This window comes from Agelaius tricolor, unplaced genomic scaffold (genome assembly GCF_023055355.1).
Source record: "Agelaius tricolor isolate 1412-34295 unplaced genomic scaffold, bAgeTri1.0.p SCAF_1, whole genome shotgun sequence".
Taxonomy (NCBI): domain Eukaryota; kingdom Metazoa; phylum Chordata; class Aves; order Passeriformes; family Icteridae; genus Agelaius; species Agelaius tricolor.
Window position 1 is genome coordinate 113,640,429 of NW_027269261.1, and position 19,709 is coordinate 113,660,137.

General features: G+C 39.7%; 1 protein-coding gene across 2 annotated transcripts in view; it reads left to right on the forward strand.

Moving 5' to 3' along the window:
* FBXO16 (F-box protein 16) overlaps positions 1–19,709 on the forward strand; it is a 60,728-nt gene that overhangs the window by 3,205 nt on the left and 37,814 nt on the right. For both annotated transcript variants that reach the window (XM_071448066.1, XM_071448086.1), the window contains exon 2: positions 12,563–12,681. In XM_071448066.1, the coding sequence (XP_071304167.1) occupies positions 12,592–12,681 (90 nt within the window). In that variant the 5' untranslated portion in view covers positions 12,563–12,591. The remainder of the gene's footprint in view (positions 1–12,562; positions 12,682–19,709) is intronic.

Consider the following 19,709-nt stretch of genomic DNA (forward strand, 5'->3'; position numbering starts at 1 on the left):
CTTGTGGAATTATGGAATTGTGGAATTATGGAAATATGGAATTGTGGAATTGTGGAATTATGGAAATATGGAATTGTGGAATTATGGAATTGTGGAATTGTGGAATTATGGAATTGTGGGATTATGGAATTGTGGGATTATGGAATTGTGGAATTGTGGAATTAGAGAATTGTGGAATTGTGGAATTGTGGAAATATGGAATTATGGAATTGTAGAATGATGGAATTATAGAATTATGGAATGATGGAATTATGGAATTGTGGAATTGTGGAGCTGTGGAATTGTGGAAATATGAAATTATGGAATGGTGGAATTGTGGAAATATGGAATTGTGGAATTGTGGAATTATGGAAATATGGAATTGTGGAATTACAGAATTATGGAATTGTGGAATTATAGAATTATGGAATTGTGGAACTATGGAATTGTGGAATTATGGAATTATGGAAATAATGGAATAATGGAAATATGTAATTGTGGAATTGTGGAAATATAGAATTATGGAATGGTGGAATTGTGGAATTATGGAAATGTGGAATTATGGAATTGGGGAATTATGGAATTGTGGAATTGTGGAATTGTGGAATTACGGAAATATGGAATTGTGGAATTGTGGAATTATGGAATTATGGAATTGTGGAATTATGGAATTGTGGAATTGTGGAATTATGGAATTATAGAATTATGGAATTGTGGAGTTATGGAATTATGGAATTATGGAAATATGGAATTGTGGAAGTATGGAATTGTGGAATTATGGAATTGTGGAAGTATGGAATTGTGGAATTACGGAATTGTGGAATTACGGAATGGTGGAATTGTGGAATTATAGAATTGTGGAATTGTGGAATTATGGAATTGTGGAATTGTGGAATTGTGGAATTGTGGAATTACGGAATGGTGGAATTGTGGAATTGTGGAATTATGGAATTATGGAATTGTGGAATTGTGGAATTATAAGAATTATGGAATTGTGGAATTATGGAATTATGGAATTGTGGAATTATGGAAATGTGGAATTGTGGAAATATGGAATTGTGGAATTATGGAATGTGACTGCTCCAGGTGACCCCCCCAGATCATCAAATCCACCCCGAAATTCCCTCCCTGAGCATCCCTGGGATCGCTGTCCTGGAGCTTTGGGAATGTCACCGTTCCCTGGGGAGCTGCTCCAGCCCCAGCACCCTCTGGGCCAGAACCTTTCCCAAAATCCACCCTGACCTTCCCCTGGGACAGCCCAACCTTTCCCAAAATCCACCCTGACCTTCCCTGGAACAGCCCAACCTTTCCCAAAATCCACCCTGAACTCCCCTGGAACAGCCCAACCTTTCCCAAAATCCACCCTGACCTCCCCCTGGAACAGCCCAACCTTTCCCAAAATCCACCCTGACCTTCCCCTGGGCCAGAACCTTTCCCAAAATCCACCCTGACCTTCCCCTGGGCCAGAACCTTTCCCAAAATCCACCCTGACCTTCCCCTGGGCCAGAACCTTTCCCAAAATCCACCCTGACCTCCCCCTGGAACAGCCCAACCTTTCCCAAAATCCACCCTGACCTTCCCCTGGAACAGCCCAACCTTTCCCAAAATCCACCCTGACCTTCTCCTGGGCCAGAACCTTTCCCAAAATCCACCCTGACCTTCCCCTGGGCCAGCCCAGCCCTTCCCTGGGCCCTGCAGACAGAGACAGAGCCAGGCCGGCCCCTGCGCGCTGCCCGGAGGGAATCGCGGAGACTTTCACAGGTCCGGGGGTTTGCAGACAGAATTCCCTGCATCCCAAAGTCTCAGACTTCCCCAGATCCTGGGGTTTGCAGACAGAATTCCCTGCATCCCAAAGTCTCAGACTCTCCCAGACCCTGGGGTTTGCAGACAGAATTCCCTGCATCCCAAAGTCTCAGACTTTCCCCAGATCCTGAGGTTTCACGTTTTCCCAAATCCTGAAGTTTCACACAGAGTTTTCCCAAATCCTGGGGTTTCAGACTTTTCCCATATTGTGAAGTTTCAGACTTTTCCCAAATCCTGATCTTTCAGACAGACTTTCCCCAGATCCTGAAGTTTCACAGAGAATTTACCCAGATCTGAACTTTCAGACAGACTTTTCCCAAATCCTGAAGTTTCAAACTTTTCCCAGATCTGAAGTTTTTGTCAGACTTTTCCCACATCCCAATCTTTCACACCACAGACTTTTCCCAGATCCTGAACTTCCACAGACTTTTCCCAAATTCTGAAGTTTCACAGAGGCTTTACCCAGATCCTGAACTTTCAGGCACATTTTTCCCAAATCCTGAAATTTCACAGAGACTTTTGCCAGATCCCAGTTTCACATTTTTCCCAAATCCTGAACTTCCACACAGACTCTTCCCAAATCCTGAAGTTTTACAGATTTTCCCCAAACCCTGAACTTTCAGACTTTCCCCAGATCCTGAACTTTCACATTTTTCCCAAATCCTGAACTTTCACACAGAATTCACCCAGATCTGAACTTTCACACAGACGCTTCCCAAATCCTGAAGTTTCAGACAGAATTTTCCCAGATCCTGAAGTTTCAGACACATTTTTCCCAAATCCTGAAGTTTCATATTTTTCCCAAATCCTGAAATTCCACAGAGACTTTTGCCAGATCCCAGTTTCACATTTTTCCCAAATCCTGAACTTCCACACAGACTCTTCCCAAATCCTGAAGTTTTACAGATTTTCCCCAGATCCTGAAGTTTCACACAGAATTTTCCCAGATCCCGAGGTTTCCATACTTTTCCCAAGTCCTGAACTTTCACACAGAATTTACCCAGATCCTGAGGTTTCCATGCTTTTCCCAGATCCTGAAGTTTCACATTTTCCCCAAATCCTGAACTTTCACCCAGATTTTCCCCAGATCTGAACTTTCAGACAGAATTTTCCCAAATCCTGAAGTTTCAGACACATTTTCCCCACATCTTGAACTTTCAGACTTTTTCCAGATCTGAAGTTTTTATCAGACTTTTCCCAGATCCCAATCTTTCACAAAGACTTTTCCCAAACCCTGAAGTTTCATATGTTCCCCAAATCCTGAACTTTCACAGACTTTTCCCAAGTCCTGTAGTTTCAGACTTTTCCCAAATCCTGAAGTTTCGTATTTTTCCCAAATCCTGAAGTTTCACAGAGACTTTTGCCAGATCCCAGTTTCACATCTTTCCCAAATCCTGAACTTTCACACTGACTCTTCCCAAATCCTGAAGTTTTACAGATTTTCCCCACATCCTGAACTTTCACACACAATTTCCCCAGATCCTGAGGTTTCCATACTTTTCCCAAATCCTGAAGTTTCACATTTTTCCCAAATCCTGAACTTTCAGACAGAATTCACCCAGATCTGAACTTTCAGACAGACTTTTCCCACATCCTGAACTTTCACACAGACTTTTGCAACATCCTGAACCTTCAGACTTTTCTCAGATCTGAAGTTTTTATCAGACTTTTCCCACATCCCAATCTTTCACAAAGACTTTTCCCAAGCCCTGAAGTTTCATATTTTTCCCAAATCCTGAACTTTCACAGACTTTTCCCAGATCCTGGATCCTGAAGTTTCAGACACAATTTACCCAGATCCTGAACTTTCAGGCACATTTTTCCCAAATCCTGAAATTTCACAGAGACTTTTGCCAGATCCCAGTTTCAGAACTTTCCCATATCCTGAACTTCCACACAGACTCTTCCCAGATCCTGAAGTTTCACACAGACTTTTCCCAAATCCTGAACTTTCACACAGAATTTTCCCAAATCCTGAAGTTTCAGAAACATTTTCCCCACATCCTGAACTTTCAGCCTTTCCCAGATCTGAAGTTTTAGTCAGACTTTTTCCAGATCCTGATTTTCCATGCAGACTATTCCCAGATCCTGAAGTTTCAGACTATTCCCAAATCCTGAAGTTTCACACAGACTTTTCCCAAATTCTGAACTTTCAGACTTTTCCCAGATCTGAAGTTTTTATCAGACTTTTCCCACATCCCAATCTTTCACACCACAGACTTTTCCCAGATCCTGAACTTCCACAGACTTTTCCCAAATCCTGAACTTTCACAGAGGCTTTTCCCAGATCCTGAAGTTTCAGACACAATTTACCCAGATCCTCAATTTTCAGACTTTTCCCAAACCCTGAATTTTCAGACTTTTCCCAAATCCTGAAGTTTCACAGAGACTTTTGCCAGATCCCACTTTCAGAACTTTCCCAAATCCTGAACTTCCACACAGACTCTTCCCAAATCCTGAAGTTTTACAGATTTTCCCCAAACCCTGAACTTTCAGACTTTCCCCAGATCCTGAAGTTTCACATTTTTCCCAAATCCTGAACTTTCACACAGAATTCACCCAGATCTGAACTTTCACACAGACTCTTCCCAAATCCTGAAGTTTCAGACACATTTTCCCCACATCCTGAACCTTCAGACTTTTCCCAGATCTGAAGTTTTTATCAGACTTTTCCCACATCCCAATCTTTCACACAGACTTTTCCCAGATCCTGAACTTTCACAGACTTTTCCCAAATTCTGAAGTTTCCCAGAGGCTTTTCCCAAATCCTGAGGTTTCAGACACAATTTACCCCTATCCTCAATTTTCAGACTTTTCCCAAACCCTGAAGTTCCATATTTTTCCCAGATCCTGAACTTTCACAGACTTTTCCCAGATCCCAATCTTTCACACCACAGACTTTTCCCAAGCCCTGAAGTTTCACAGACTTTTCCCAGATCCTGGATCCTGAAGTTTCAGACACAATTTACCCAGATCCTGAATTTTCAGACTTTTCCCCAGATCCTGAAGTTTCATATTTTTCCCAAATCCTGAAGTTTCACAGAGACTTTTGCCAGATCCCAGTTTCACATTTTTCCCAAATCCTGAACTTCCACACAGACTCTTCCCAAACCCTGAAGTTTTCCAGATTTTCCCCAAACCCTGAACTTTCAGACTTTCCCCAGATCCTGAAATTTCACATTTTTCCCAAATCCTGAACTTTCACACAGAATTCACCCAGATCTGAACTTTCACACACACTTTTCCCAAATCCTGAAGTTTCACAGACTTTTCCCAAATCCTGAAGTTTCAGACAGAATTTTCCCAGATCCTGAAGTTTCAGACACATTTTTCCCAGATCCTGAAGTTTCGTATTTTTCCCAAATCCTGAAATTTCACAGAGACTTTTGCCAGATCCCAGTTTCACATTTTTCCCAAATCCTGAAGTTCCACACAGACTCTTCCCAAATCCTGAAGTTTTACAGATTTTCCCCACATCCTGAACTTTCACACAGACTTTTCCCAGATCCTGAGGTTTCCATGCTTTTCCCAAATCCTGAAGTTTCACATTTTCCCCAAATCCTGAACTTTCAGACAGAATTTTCCCAGATCCTGAACTTTCAGACACATTTTCCCCACATCCTGAACTTTCAGACTTTTCCCAAATTCTGAAGTTTCACAGAGACTTTTCCCAGATCCTGAGGTTTTCCAGACTTTTCCCAGATCCTGAACTTTCAGACACATTTTTCCCAAATCCTGAAGTTTCACAGAGACTTTTGCCAGATCCCAGTTTCAGAACTTTCCCAAATCCTGAACTTCCACACAGACTCTTCCCAAATCCTGAAGTTTTACAGATTTTCCCCAGACCCTGAACTTTCAGACTTTCCCCAGATCCTGAACTTTCCCATTTTCCCCAAATCCTGATTTTCCACCCAGACTTTCCCCAGATCCTGAACTTTCCCATTTTTCCCAAATCCCAATTTTCCACCCAGACTTTCCCCACATCCTGAACTTTCCCATTTTCCCCAAATCCCGATTTTCCACCCAGCCTTTTCCCACATCCTGAACTTTCCCATTTTTCCCAAATCCCGATTTTCCACCCATTCTTTTCCCACATCCTGAGCCCCGTTTTCGCCTCCTCCCTCCTTCCACAGCCCCCACTCCTGGGAGCTGCTTTGGGAATTTTGCAGTTGCAGCCCCAGGATCCCAAATCCCTGCGGAATCCCGGCACAGGAACCTGGGGTTTGTGACTGACGGCCAAAGCTGGCCCTGAAAACACCACGGGCCTGCCTGGACCTGCTCAATTCTGGCTTTTTTGGCAGCTGAGCTGGGAAACCAAACAGAAATTCCAGCCCAAAATATCCACCTACTCCCTTGCACAGGGAGGTGGGTGTGAAACCTCGGTTTAAACCTTCAGCTTTTTAAAACTGGAGAGGAAATTTGGTATTTAAGGAGCTTTAGCACAAAAAAAAACCCCCAAAAAAACCAAAAAAAAGGGAAAATCTCTGATTTTTCTAACTTTATTTACATGTAACTTTATTTATTTTTATTCATATTTTATATAAATATATTAAAAATATTTACATAAAATATAAATAGAAATAATAAATAGAGTTAAATATAAATATATATTTGTTTATATTTTACTTTATTTATTATTTAACTCCTATTTTTATAAATTTATTTCCTGAGCACAGAGAGGAAAATACAACCGATTTTTCTTTGGGGTATTTTTGGGTTGGGGTTTTTATTGTTTGTAGGGTTTTTTTGTCATTTTGTTCGTTTGTTTGGTTTTGGTTTTGGGGTTTTTTTTGTTTTTGTTTTTGTTTTATTGGGTTTTTTTTGTTTGCTTGGTTTTTGGGTTTTTTGGGGTTTTTTCGTGGGTGCTTTTGTGCGTGCGTGTGGTTTTCTGGGTTTTTTTCTTTCTTATTTTTCAGGTGGTTTTTTGGTTTTGTTTGTTTGCTTGTGGTTTTTAAAATATATTTTCTTGATATATATGTATATTATATTATATTATATTATATTATATTATATTATATTATATTATATTATATTATATTATATATTAAACATAATAGATATTATTTATATTTATATCTATATTTATATCTATAGGTTATAATAAATTATATTTATATTTATATTCATATTCATATTTATATTTCTATCTATATCTATATCTATATTTATATCTATATTTATATCTATATATCTATATCTATATTTATATCTATATAATATAATCATATATATTTATATTTATATTTATATTTATATTTATATTTATATTTATATTCTATTTGTATATAAATAATAACTTCAGAAAGGAAGGAAAAATTAAACATAAAATTGATGTGCCCAGACAAATCCCACAGTGATTTTTGAAGACAAATCCACTGAAATCGAGAGGAATTTGAATTTTGTCTGGCTAAGGAATAAGGTCTGAGAGTAGCTACAAAACCTCATTTTTTGGGTGGGTTTTGATGTGCTGGGGTTCAGCACAGGCTGTAACACAATATGGGATTTAATTCATGGATTTGCTTCTCTTTTGTCCCAAAAATCCCATTTTCCATCCTGCCACCGTGAAGCTTTAAAATGATCTGAGGTATTTAGAGAAAAAAAAAAAAAAGCTGAATAAATTTATGCAGGAAATGGAATTTTTTTTAATGTGGTAAAGAAAATATTTGGTTTTCAGGCAGCTGAAGGCCCCAGCCTGGAAATTGGAGAGCTGAGGAATTAATCCTGCAGGATCGAAGATGAAGGGGGAAAAATCCCTTTTTCTATGTTTGGGCAGGGATTTATGGAGAAATTGTTTTGTCTGTACAAAATTCAGACATTTGGTGTCCCAAAAAGGGGAGATTTGGTAAATGTCTGATTTTGGGAGATTTTGGTAAATGTCTGATTTTGGGAGATGTCTGATATCTCCGTATTTCTGGAGATTTTGGTAAAAATCTGATTTATTTGGTGTGGAAATTCCTGTGAAAATCACAGAATTGTTAAGGTTGGCAAAAACCTTTGGGATCACCAAATCCAAGCATCAGCCGTGGTCACCATCAAACCAAATCTGCATTTTTGGGGAAAACTTCCAGGGATTGCGATTCCACCTGTTCAGAGGAATAACCATGAACACTTGTGTGATTAAGACCTTAATTATGAATTATTCCTTATTTATTAATTATTATTAATTACAAAGTATAAATAAGTGAGTATTTATTAATTCTTTGGTCGTTATTAAATATTAATTAATTGATTAATTAATTTTAAATTATTGATTTAGTGCACAGAGGTTCCAGTGGGAAAATCCTGGAATCTCAGGATGGTCACCCCCAAACCACATTTACATTTTTGGGGAAAATTTCCAGGGATTGCGATTCCACCTGTTCAAAGGAATAACCATGAACACTTGTGTGATTAAGACCTTAATTGTGAATTAATTATGAATTATTTATTAGTGCACAGAGGTTCCAGTGGGAAATCCCAGAATCCCAGGATGGTTTGGGGTTGGAAAAGAATTTAGGGCTGAACCCATTCACAAAAATCACAGAATTGTTAAAGTTGGAAAAAACCTTTGGGATCACCAAATCCAACCATCAACCACTCCTCCATTGATGGAGAAATTGCTTTGTCTGGACAAAATTCTGATATTTGGTGTCCCAAAAAGGGGAGATTTTGGGAGATTTTGGTAAATGTCTGATATCTCCATATTTCTGGAGATTTTGGTAAATGTCTGATTTTGGTAAATGTCTGATATCTCCGTATTTCTGGAGATTTTGGTAAAAATCTGATTTATTTGGTGTGGAAATTCCTGTGAAAATCACAGAATTGTTAAGGTTGGAAAAAACCCTTGGGATCACCAAATCCAAGCATCAGCCGTGGTCACCACCAAACCAAATCTGCATTTTTTGGGAAAACTTCCAGGGATTGCGATTCCACCTGTCCAAAGGAATAATCATGAACACTTGTGTGATTAAGACCTTAATTGTGAATTAATTATGAATTATTTATTAGTGCACAGAGGTTCCAGTGGGAAACCCCAGAATCCCAGGATGGTTTGGGGTTGGAAAAGAATTTAGGGCTGAACCCATTCCCAAAAATCACAGAATTGTTAAAGTTGGAAAAAACCTTTGGGATCACCAAATCCAAGCATCAACCACTCCTCCATTGATGGAGAAATTGCTTTGTCTGGACAAAATTCTGATATTTGGTGTCCCAAAAAGGGGAGATTTTGGGAGATTTTGGTAAATGTCTGATTTTGGTAAATGTCTGATATCTCCGTATTTCTGGAGATTTTGGTAAAAATCTGATTTATTTGGTGTGGAAATTCCTGTGAAAATCACAGAATTGTTAAGGTTGGAAAAAACCCTTGGGATCACCAAATCCAAGCATCAGCCGTGGTCACCACCAAACCAAATCTGCATTTTTTGGGAAAACTTCCAGGGATTGCGATTCCACCTGTTCAGAGGAATAACCATGAACACTTGTGGGATTAAGACCTTAATTGTGAATTAATTATGAATTATTTATTAGTGCACAGAGGTTCCAGTGGGAAAGCCCAGAATCCCAGGATGGTTTGGGCTTGGCTGGGACAATTTCCACTCTCCCAGGTTGCTCCATCCCTTTCCCACCGGTTCTTGGGCACTTCCAGGATTTTATTCTCATGGATATTGAGGCTACAAAAACCAAAAAAGCTTCACCTGCCTGAATTTCAAATTATTTCTCCATTTTGTGTCATTGCTGTGCTAGGAAATCATTGGATTCTTCGTTAAAATTCTATTTTTTTCCATGAAAAAGAAGGAATGGCAGAGGGATAACGTTCATGTTTGTTCCATGAAATCATTGGATTCATTGTTAAAATTCTGTTTTTTCCACGAAAATGAAGGAATGGCACAGGGATAAAGCCCATCTTTGTTCCATTGGATTCTTTGTTAAAATTATATTTTTTTCCATGAAAAAGAAGGAATGGCAAAGGGATAACGTCCATCTTTGCTCTATGGAATCATTGGATTCCTTGTTAAAATTCTGTTTTTTCCATGAAAACGAAGGAATGGCACAGGGATAAAGCCCATCTTTGTTCCATTGAATTTCTTGTTAAAATTCAAATTTTTCTCATTAAAACTAATGAATGGCACAGTGATAGTGTTCATGTTTCTTCCATGAAATCAAAATCATTGGATTCTCTGTTAAAATTCTAATTTTTCCCATAAAAATGAAGGAATGGCACAGGGATAATGCCCACCTTTGTTCTATGGGCTCACTGGAGTCCTCATTAAAATCTTTTATTTTTCCTTACCCCATAAAATGTCCTATGAAACCATTGCACGTGAAATGCTATGCAATCATTGAATTCCTTGTTAAAATTCAATTTTTTTTCCATGAAAACGAAGGAATGGCACAGGGATGACAGCCACCTTTGTTCCATTGGATTTTTCATTAAAATTCTGGTTTTCCCACAAAAACCAAAGAATGGCACAGGGATAATGTCCATGGAATGGGCATTGTTTGAGGGAATCATCGGATTAATTGTGAAAATAATTCTTTTTTTTCCACACAAATGAAGGAATGGCACAGTGATAACATTCATGTCAGTTCTATGAAATCATTGGATTTTTTATTAAAATTATGGGATTTTTTCCATGAAAATGAAGGAATGGCACAGGGACAACGTTTATGTTTGTTCCATGGAATCATTGAATTCCTTGTTAAAATTCTGGTTTTTTCCATGAAAATGAAGGAATGGCACAGGGATAACGCCCACCTTTGTTCCATTGGATTCTTTGTTAAAATTCTATTTTTTTCCATGAAAATGAAGGAATGGCACAGGGATAACACCCATCTTTGCTCCATTGAATTCCTTGTTAAAATTATAATTTTTTCCTTGTTAAAATTATAATAAGGGATAATGTTCATATTTCTTCCATGAAATCATTGGATTCCTCGTTAAAATTCTATTTCTTTTCATAAAAACTAATTAATGGCACAGGGATAACACCCATCTTGGTTCTATGAAATCATTGAATTCCTTGTTAAAATTCTACTTTTTCCCACGAAAATGAAGGAATGGCACAGGGATAACCTTCATGTTTGTTCTATGAAATAATTGGATTTTTTATTAAAATTATGGGTGTTTTTTTTCCATGAAAACAAAGGAATGGCACAGGGATAACGCCCATCTTTGCTCCATTGAATTCCTTGTTAAAATCTAATTTTTCCATGAAAATGAAGGAATGGCAAAGGGATAACGTCCATCTTTGCTCTATGGAATCATTGGATTCCTTGTTAAAATTCTATTTTTTCCATGAAAATGAAGGAATGGCCCAGGTATAATGCCCATCTCTGTTCCACTGGATCCCTCATTAAAATTCCATTTTTTTTCCTCGTTAAAATTCTGGTTTTTCCCATAAAACCAAAAGAACATCACAGTGATAAACCCATCTTTGTTCCATTGGATCCCTCATTAAAATTCCATTTTTTTCCTCGTTAAAATTCTGGTTTTTCCCATAAAACCAAAAGAACATCACAGTGCTAACACCCACCTTCGCTCCATTGAATCCCTCATTAAAATTCCCTTTTTTTTCTCGTTAAAATTCCGTTTTTCCCATAAAAACAAACGGATGCACAGTGATGACACCCACCTTTGCTCCATTGGATCCCTCATTAAAATTCTCTTTTTTTTCCTTGTAAAATTCTATTTTTCCCATAAAACCAAAAGAACATCACAGTGATAACACCCACCTTCGCTCCATTGAATCCCTCATTAAAATTCCTTTTTTTTCCTTGTTAAAATTCTATTTTTTCCCATAAAACCAAATAGAACATCACAGTGCTAACACCAACCTTTGTTCCATTGGATCCCTCATTAAAATTCCATTTTTTTCCTCGTTAAAATTCTATTTTTTCCCATAAAACCAAATAGAACATCACAGTGATAACACCCACCTTTGCTCCATTGAATCCCTCATTAAAATTCCATTTTTTTCCTCATTAAAATTCCGTTTTTCCCATAAAAACAAACGGATGCACAGTGATGACACCCACCTTTGCTCCATTGGATCCCTCATTAAAATTCTCTTTTTTTTCCTTGTAAAATTCTATTTTTCCCATAAAACCAAAAGAACATCACAGTGATAACACCCACCTTCGCTCCATTGAATCCCTCATTAAAATTCCCTTTTTTTTCCTTGTTAAAATTCTATTTTTTCCCATAAAACCAAAAGAACATCCCAGTGCTAACACCCACCTTCGTTCCATTGAATCCCTCATTAAAATTCAATTTTTTTCCTCGTTAAAATTCTGTTTTTCCCATAAAAACGAACGGATGGCACAGTGATGACACCCACCTTTGTTCCATTGAATCCCTCATTAAAATTCAATTTTTTTCCTCATTAAAATTCCGTTTTTCCCATAAAACCAAAAGAACATCACAGTGATGACACCCACCTTTGCTCCATTGGATCCCTCGCTAAAATTCCATTTTTTTTCCTCGTTAAAATTCTATTTTTTCCCATAAAACCAAAAGAACATCACAGTGCTAACACCCACCTTCGCTCCATTGGATCCCTCGCTAAAATTCCATTTTTTTCCTTTTTAAAATTCTGTTTTTTCCCATAAAACCACAATAACATCACAGCGATAACACCCACCTTCGTTCCATTGGATCCCTCATTAAAATTCTATTTTTTTCCTCGTTAAAATTCTGTTTTTCCCATAAAAACAAACGGATGGCACAGCGCTAACACCCACCTTGGCTCCATTGGATCCCTCATTAAAATTCCATTTTTTTTCCTTTTTTTTCCATTTGCAGCCCCAGCTGAAGGAGACTCCAGCACCCCCATGGCGTTTGCAGCTCCCAAATTCCCGGCCGGCTCCAGGCTCCGCCTCAGCTCCTGGACTCCCCTGAGCCATCAGCTCATGAACGACCAGGCGAGTTCCCAAAAAAATCCCAAAAAATCCCTGAAATTCGGAATTCCTGAGCTCACCCAGGTCACCCAGCCCAGCCCCCCAAGGCAAAGCCAACTCCAGGATTTATTCCCCAAGGATTATTGGGTCTGGCTGGTTGGAAATAGTCTCAAAATCCTACATTTCACTTATTCCCAAGCCTGAAAAAATTTAATTTTTCCCCTGTGGGGGTTATGGAAATGGAATAAGAACGTGGAGATATATGATATATAAAGATATAAAAAATCCAAAATAAAATAAAAATATATAAATACATAAAATAGATCTAAAATACAATCTATATAAAATCTTTATGGTATATAAAGATATATATATATATATATCTCATATATATATATCATATATATATATATCTTATATATATATATAAGATATAAAGATTTATATAACATAAAGATATATAAAATCTCAAATAAAAAATATAAATACATAAAATAGATCTAAAACACAATCTACATAAAATCTTTATGATATATAAATATATATAAAATTTAAAATAAAAAATTAAATTCTAAAAGAAATCTAAAATAAAATTTATATAAAATCTTTATGATAGACAAAGATATATAAAATCTAAAATAAAAATATAAAAATACATAAAATAAATCTAAAATAAAATCTACATAAAATCTTTATGATATATAAAGATTTATAAAATCTAAAATAAAAAAATATAAATACATAAAATAGATCTAAAATACAGTCTACATAAAATTTTTAAGGTATATAAAGATATATAAAATCTAAAATAAAAAATTAAATTCTAAAATAAATCTAAAATAAAATTTATATAAAATCTTTATGGTATATAAAGATATATAAAATCTAAAATAAAAAATTAAATTCTAAAATAAATCTAAAATAAAAATTATATAAAATCTTTAGGATATATAAAGATATATAAAATTTAAAGATATCTAGAAATCTAAAATAAATCTAAAATAAAATCTTTATGGCATAAAGATATAGAAGATCTAACATCAAAAGATGGTAAATCTGATTTAAACACCGCTATTTTGCCAAATAATTTGGGGTTTTTTGTTAAAAATTAGGATTTCTTTTTCTGAAAATCACAAAATTGTGTTTTTTATTTTGCACCAAATTCCTCCATTTTCACCCCAGCGTGTGAGTCACAGGTGCTCATGGGAAATGGAATAAGAACTTGGAGATTTTGTTAGAAATATGGAAATATCTGACACATGATGTACAAATATATATAAAATATGGACATTTTATACAAAAAATAATATAAAATAATTTCTTTTAAAAAATCTAACATATAAAGATAGAAAATTCTGATTTACCTATTTAAAATCAAACATGTATTTGATTTAAATACTTTAAAATCAAACAAGTATTTTATTTAAATACTTTAAAATCAAACAAGTATTTGATTTAAATACTGCTATTTTGCCAAATCAATAGCTTTAAAAAAATAAAGTAGATTTTTTTAATTTTTTTGCTGAAAGTCACAAAATCCTGCTTTTTTTAGGGCAGGGTGGAGGACTCTCATTGCTTAAAAAATTAAAATTTCACCACTTCCCTAATAATTTTCTCATGACAAATCCTTTATATCATAAAAAGATCAAGCTTTGTCTCCTGGCTGGGTACCTCTGACATTAAAATTAATTTGATTTTTCCCTTGCTCCCTAATTAAACTCCTTTTTTCCCCTGTGGAAGGACTTTTACCCCACTTCAAGCCAACGCTTGAATTTATTTTTATTTCTGATAAATTGAAGATTGAGCTCTTTGAAGTCCTTTCAACCTGGCAAATCCTCCAGTCTTTGAATCATTTTGATATTTCTTAAACCCTTCCAAAATTATTTCTGCAGATACAAATCTCTGTGCAATAAAGTAGGACCTAACCAGAAATTAAAAAAAAATTTAAAAAACCAAAAATTTCCCACCTTTTCTCACTTTTTAAATTATTTTTTTTTTACTTCTGTGTTCCTCAGGCAGTTGGATTGAGCTGCAGCAAAACTTTTAGGGGTTAATATTGGATTGTTGAATAATCCAATGCTTGGTAGGGAATAATAGACAAAAATATCCCAGAAAAGAGCATTTAAATGAATATTTAAAAATGAAAAAATACCAGGGATGAAGTGGGAAGGCCTTTGGCACACGGGGAATGTGGAGGTGCTGGATTAAAGGTGGGGCTCGACAACCTTGGAGGGCTTTTCCAGCCTTGAAAATTCTCAGAAATTCATCATAAAATAAATCTCCTTGTTTCTGATCCAGGTTTTAAACCACTGACCCGACCAAAAAATTCCTTTTTTTAATATCCCTACACTGCTCTGTGGCAAAAAAAAAATAAAATTAAAAATTAAATTCAGAAATTCATAATAAAAGATATTTCCTTGGTTTTGACCCAGGTTTTAAACCACTGACCCGGCCAAAAAATTCCTTTTTTTATATCCTTACGCTACTCTGTGGCAAAAAAAAAAAAAAAATTAAAAATGAAATTCAGAAATTCATAATAAAAGATATTTCCTGGTTTCTGATCCAGGTTTTAAACCACTGACCCGGCCAAAAAATTCCTTTTTTTAATATCCCTACACTGCTCTGTGGTAAAAAAAAAAATAAAATTAAAAAATTAAAAATGAAATTCAGAAATTCATGATAAAAGTTATTTCCTGGCTTCTGACCCAGGTTTTAAACCACTGACCTGGCCAAAAAATTCACTTTTTATATCCTTATGCTGCTCTGTGGCAAAAAAAAAAAAAAAAAAAAAATTAAAAAATTCAAAATTAAAAATAGCTGCACCAAAATAAGTAGTGACGTTCAGAACCAGGAGATGCTCCTGAGGTATTTAGAAATCAATTTAAATTTATGGATGGAAGGGCTGGGAAAAGCAGGGAGAGATGGGATGGGATGGGATGGGATGGGATGGGATGGGATGGATGGGATGTGTGGGATGGGATGGGATGGGATGGGATGGGATGGGATGGATGGGATGTGTGGGATGGGATGGGATGGGATGGGATGGGATGGGATGGGATGGGATGGGATGGGATGGGATGGGATGGGATGGGATGGATGGGATGTGTGGGATGGGATGGGATGGGATGGGATGGGATGGGATGGATGGGATGGATGGGATGGGATGGGATGGGATGGGATGGGATGGGATGGGATGGGATGGGATGGGATGGATGGGATGGGATGGATGGGATGGGATGGGATGGGATGGGATGGGATGGGATGGGATGGGATGGGATGGGATGGGATGGATGGGATGGGATGGGATGGGATGGATGGGATGGGATGGATGGGATGGGATGGGATGGGATGGGATGGGATGGGATGGGATGGGATGGGATGGATGGGATGGGATGGGATGGGATGGGATGGGATGGGATGGGATGGGATGGGATGGGATGGATGGGATGGGATGGGATGGGATGGGATGGGATGGATGGGATGGGATGGGATGGGATGGGATGGGATGGGATGGGATGGGATGGGATGGGATGTGTGGGATGGGATGGGATGGGATGGGATGGGATGGGATGGGATGGGATGGGATGGGATATGTGGGATGGGATGTGTGGGAAATGAACTCATCGGAGCAGGGAGTGAGGGGTGGGAGTGGTGGGAATCCAGAGCTGGTCCAAGGTGGAAATTCCATGGTTAGGAGCAGAGCTCCTAGATTTGGGAATTTAGGGTGTCCTAAATTTGCTGCTTGACAAATTCTGGGTAATTCTGGGTGTGCTCCTTTGGTAGTTCCTGTAGATTTCCCTGGATTTTCCAGCGTGGTAGGAGTACCTGGAGAATTCCAGAATGGTTTGGGGTGGGAGGAGCAGAAATCCCACCTTGTTCCACCCCTGCCATGGCCAGGGACCACTCCCATGATCCCAGGGTGCTCCAGCCTGGCCTTGGACACTGCCAGGGATCCAGGGGCAGCCACAGCTTCTCTGGGAATTCCATTCCAGGGCCACAGCCAGGAATTCCTTCCCAAATTCCATCTATCCCTGAGAAACCATTCCCTGTGTCCTGTCCCTCCATGCCTTGTCCCCAGTCCCTCTCCAGCTCTCCTGGAGCCCCTTTAGGCCCTGGAAGGGGCTCTGAGCTCTCCCTGGATCCTTCTCTTCTCCAGGTGAGCACCCAAAGCTCCTGGAAGGGCTCTGAGGGTCCTTCTCTTCTCCAGGGGAACATTCCCAGCTCCTGGAATGGGCTCTGAGCTCTCCTTGGATCCTTCTCTTCTCCAGGGGAACATTCCCAGCTCCTGGAAGAGTCTCTGAGCTCTCCTTGGATCCTTCTCCTCTCCAGGGGAACATTCCCAGCCTGGATCCATGGGAATTCTTCTCTCCTGGACACACAGGGATGGGAGGTGCCCCAGAAGCTGAACTTCCCACCTCATCAATTCAGAAATTCCATTAATCCCAACTTGAGTGCCTGAAATCCTGCATGGACTCAATCCCAACTCAGAGAAGCTCTGGCTGCCCCTGGATCCCTGGAAGTGTCCAAGGATGGGTTGGACGGGGCTTGGAGCACCCTGGGATGGTGGAAGGTGTCAGGGTGGAACTGGATGAGATTTAAGGTCCCTTCCCACCCAAACCATTCCATGATTCCATGGTTGCTTTAAAGGCCAAAGCCAAGGGGGCAGAATCAGGAAATCCCAAATCCTTCAAGGTCACAAAACCAGGGATGAAATCCCAGATTACTCCAGGGAGGTGCTGCAGGCGAGGATGAAGCAAGGGCAGGAGATGGAGCTCCCTGCAGGCTCCATCCTGGGAATTTGGGAGAGGATTTGGGCAGGGATTCAGGTCTGAGGCAGAAGAGCCTCCAGTGGCACTTGCAGCAAAGGATGGAGGGAGTTTCCAGCCACTTGAGCATCCTCAAACCCCCTGAAGCCGTGGGTGTGAGGCACAGATCCCAAAACAATCCTGGAGTGTGGGAACCCAGGACATTGCTCTGGCTGCCCTGGAGGACTCGAGACCCTGGCAGGGGCTCAGAGACCTTGGCACGGAGTCACAAACACCTGTGCCTTGGATAAAACAATTACCAACTCTGTGTGAGCATTTACAAGCCACAAGAGTTTGAATAGAATGGTAGTGAATTATCACAGGGTGAAAAAGTAGAATTTGGGGGTTTTTAGAATGGGGGTTCAAGAGGCAAGATGGAGGAATCTGGGCATGTTCTGTCCTTCTTCTCCTTCTCCTTCTTCTTGGCCTCCATCTTCTGGGTGATGGTGGCACTTTTGGATTGGTTTAGAGTAGAGCCAGACTGTCTAACATAGGTGATAGGTGTTGGAAAATTATTGTAAATAAAGTACAGGTAGTTTGTAGTATAAAAAGATAACACTGCCCCAAGGGTGGTCAGTGTGCCTCAACCCGACCTGCAGGACAGACCTCAGCAGGTCAGAGAAAGAATGCAATAGAGAAGAGCAAATAAACAACCTTGAGAACCAGAGCTGAGGAATTCTGCCTTCTTTTTTGGTCTCAGGGCTGGGCAAAAGAGATTTTCCAACACCTCGGGGTCATCTTGACACCAGAGACCTTGTCATTGGAGCACTCCACGGGTGCAGCTCCAAGGCCTTGGAGGAGAGGACATGGGCTTGATTTTTAGACCAAATTTGGGCCATTCTGTTGCTAATTAGTGCTCCCAAGTGCCTGGAGAGGCAGAACTTTGGGAGAGCCTCAGCTCAGGTGTGTCTCCAAGAACGCTGAGAGCAAATCCGCCGTGTGTCTGTGATCAAAGAGCGTAAACAGCTTCCTCCTCCCCGGAATCCTCCAACCAAAATCTCAGATCTCTGACTATTCATCACTTCCTCGGGGCAAATCCTTTTTGCCAAATTCAGCTTGTTAGGTTTGTTCGGTTTGTGTTTTTTTGGGGGTGTTTTTTCAACGCAAATAAAGCAAATAATAACTGTCACAAATAAAAGAAATGTCATTTTCCAGCCCTCAGCAGAGACTCTCCTGCTGGGAGAGACAGAGCTGGAGCTGTCGGCTGCTGAGGCAGACATCAGCACTGATAATGTCCCTCTCTGCAGGAACCATCTCAGAGCAAGAGCCCGTCTGCAGTTCATAATGATCCAGCGCCTCTTCCCCGTTTAATCGCCGTTTTATAAGCCCGGCTCTTTTCCCCCTCCTTCTCTTTGATCTGTCTGCTGGAAAAATCACTTTTCCAGCATTCCCTCACTTCCCAGGTCACCATCCCGAGGGTTGGAGGCGGGGCTGTGGCGGTGGGGAAGCCACGTGTTGGGGCTTTGGGGTCTGGCTCCCCATGGATAGAGGTCAAGATCAGAAATCCTCCTCTGGATTTTGATCCGGATCGTCCTCGGTGGGAGCCGCCACTGCAAAGCGGCCGAGGAACAAAGGCTGCTCTTGTCAGCCCCTTCCTGAAGGTTTCGATGACGAGTTGGGATTGGATCCTGCAGGATTTCAGGCACTCAGGATTAATGGAATTTCTGGATTAACGAGGTGGGAAGTTCAGCTTCTGGGGCGCCTCCCATCACTGCGTGGCCAGGAGAGAATAATTCCCATGGATCCAGGCTGGGAGAGTTTGGAGGGATCAGCTGGGGAGGAGAGGGATCCAGGGAGACCTCAGAGCTCCTTCCAGGAGCTGGGAATGTTCACCTGGAGATGAGAAGGACCCTCAGAGCCTTTCCAGGAGCTGGGAATGTTCACCTGGAGATGAGAAGGACCCTCAGAGCCTTTCCAGGAGCTGGGAATATTCACCTGGAGATGAGAAGGACCCTCAGAGCCTTTTCAGGAGCTGGAAATGTTCACCTGGAGAAAAGAAGGACCCTCAGAGCCTTTCCAGGAGCTGGAAATGTTCACCTGGAGAAAAGGACCCTCAGAGCCATTCCAGGAGCTTTGGGTGCTCACCCGGAGAAGAAGGATCCAAGGAGACCTCAGAGCCCCTTCCAGGAGCTGGAAATGTTCACCTGGAGAAAGCAAAGACCCTCAGAGCCCTTCCAGGAGCTTTGGGTGCTCACCTGGAGAAGGGAAGGCTCCAATGAGACCTCAGAGCCCCTTCCAGGGGCTGGA